The following is a 725-nucleotide window of genomic DNA, read 5'->3' on the forward strand; positions in this document are numbered from 1 at the left end:
CCAATACACATCAGGCACTCTCCTCACCCCCATTGCCGGTCAATATCTGCTTAGGTGGTCCTAAAAGAGTTATAAAAGGATTATAAAATCCATGAAGAACCGTTTCTATCGTCTTATTCCTGAGTGGGACAAATTGTAAGAATCTAGAGTGGTAGTCCGCTATTGACAGAATATAACGATAGCAACCCACAGAAGCTCGGAAATCCAAGAGACCTGGAGATACGAGCTCTAATGAGCTACTGGGTGGAGGCCGACACTGCATCTTGGCACTTCACATGAACCTTTCCTGTGCTGGCAAACTGTACAGTGCTGCACATACCATTTGCATAACCGGAACATGTTGGGAAAGTAGGTATTTTGTAAATTGTGATATGTGCACAGAGCACCAGGGTGAGCTGCAGTTGGATGGTCATGAGCGAGATGTAAGGCTTGTGACTGCAGCGAATGAGGAACGCATACCTGCCTGATAATAAGGGCTGGCAAGGATTTCAGGTGATACAAAACTCCATCATCAAGTTCAAATTCTTGAAGGGGTGCTGGCAAGGCCCTTCGACGAAGTTTCTTGCCTTCTAAGAATTCTATGATCTCCTTCCAGAGGGCCTCTTTCAAATGATGTTCACATAGTACTGTAGAGGCGAGTGTGGCAAGGTTGACAGGAGTGTTCTGAGAAGATCATTAACAGTAAGGCCCTCATCTGGTGAGCATGGCAAAGAGTCTGTAAAAGA

The 725-nt window shown here is 45.5% G+C and overlaps 1 protein-coding gene across 1 annotated transcript in view; it reads right to left on the reverse strand.

The window, feature by feature from the left end:
* Positions 1 to 10: 10 nt before the first annotated feature.
* The window catches only part of LOC119592966, a 1,297-nt gene continuing 582 nt past the window's right edge, over positions 11 to 725 (reverse strand). Inside the window, exons 2-3 of the mRNA XM_037941853.1 lie at positions 387 to 663; positions 11 to 213 (exon numbers count right to left, since the gene is read on the reverse strand). Coding sequence (XP_037797781.1) covers positions 11 to 213; positions 387 to 663 — 480 coding nt within the window. The remainder of the gene's footprint in view (positions 214 to 386; positions 664 to 725) is intronic.

Source organism: Penaeus monodon, chromosome 31, assembly GCF_015228065.2.
Source record: "Penaeus monodon isolate SGIC_2016 chromosome 31, NSTDA_Pmon_1, whole genome shotgun sequence".
Taxonomy (NCBI): Eukaryota; Metazoa; Arthropoda; class Malacostraca; order Decapoda; family Penaeidae; genus Penaeus; species Penaeus monodon.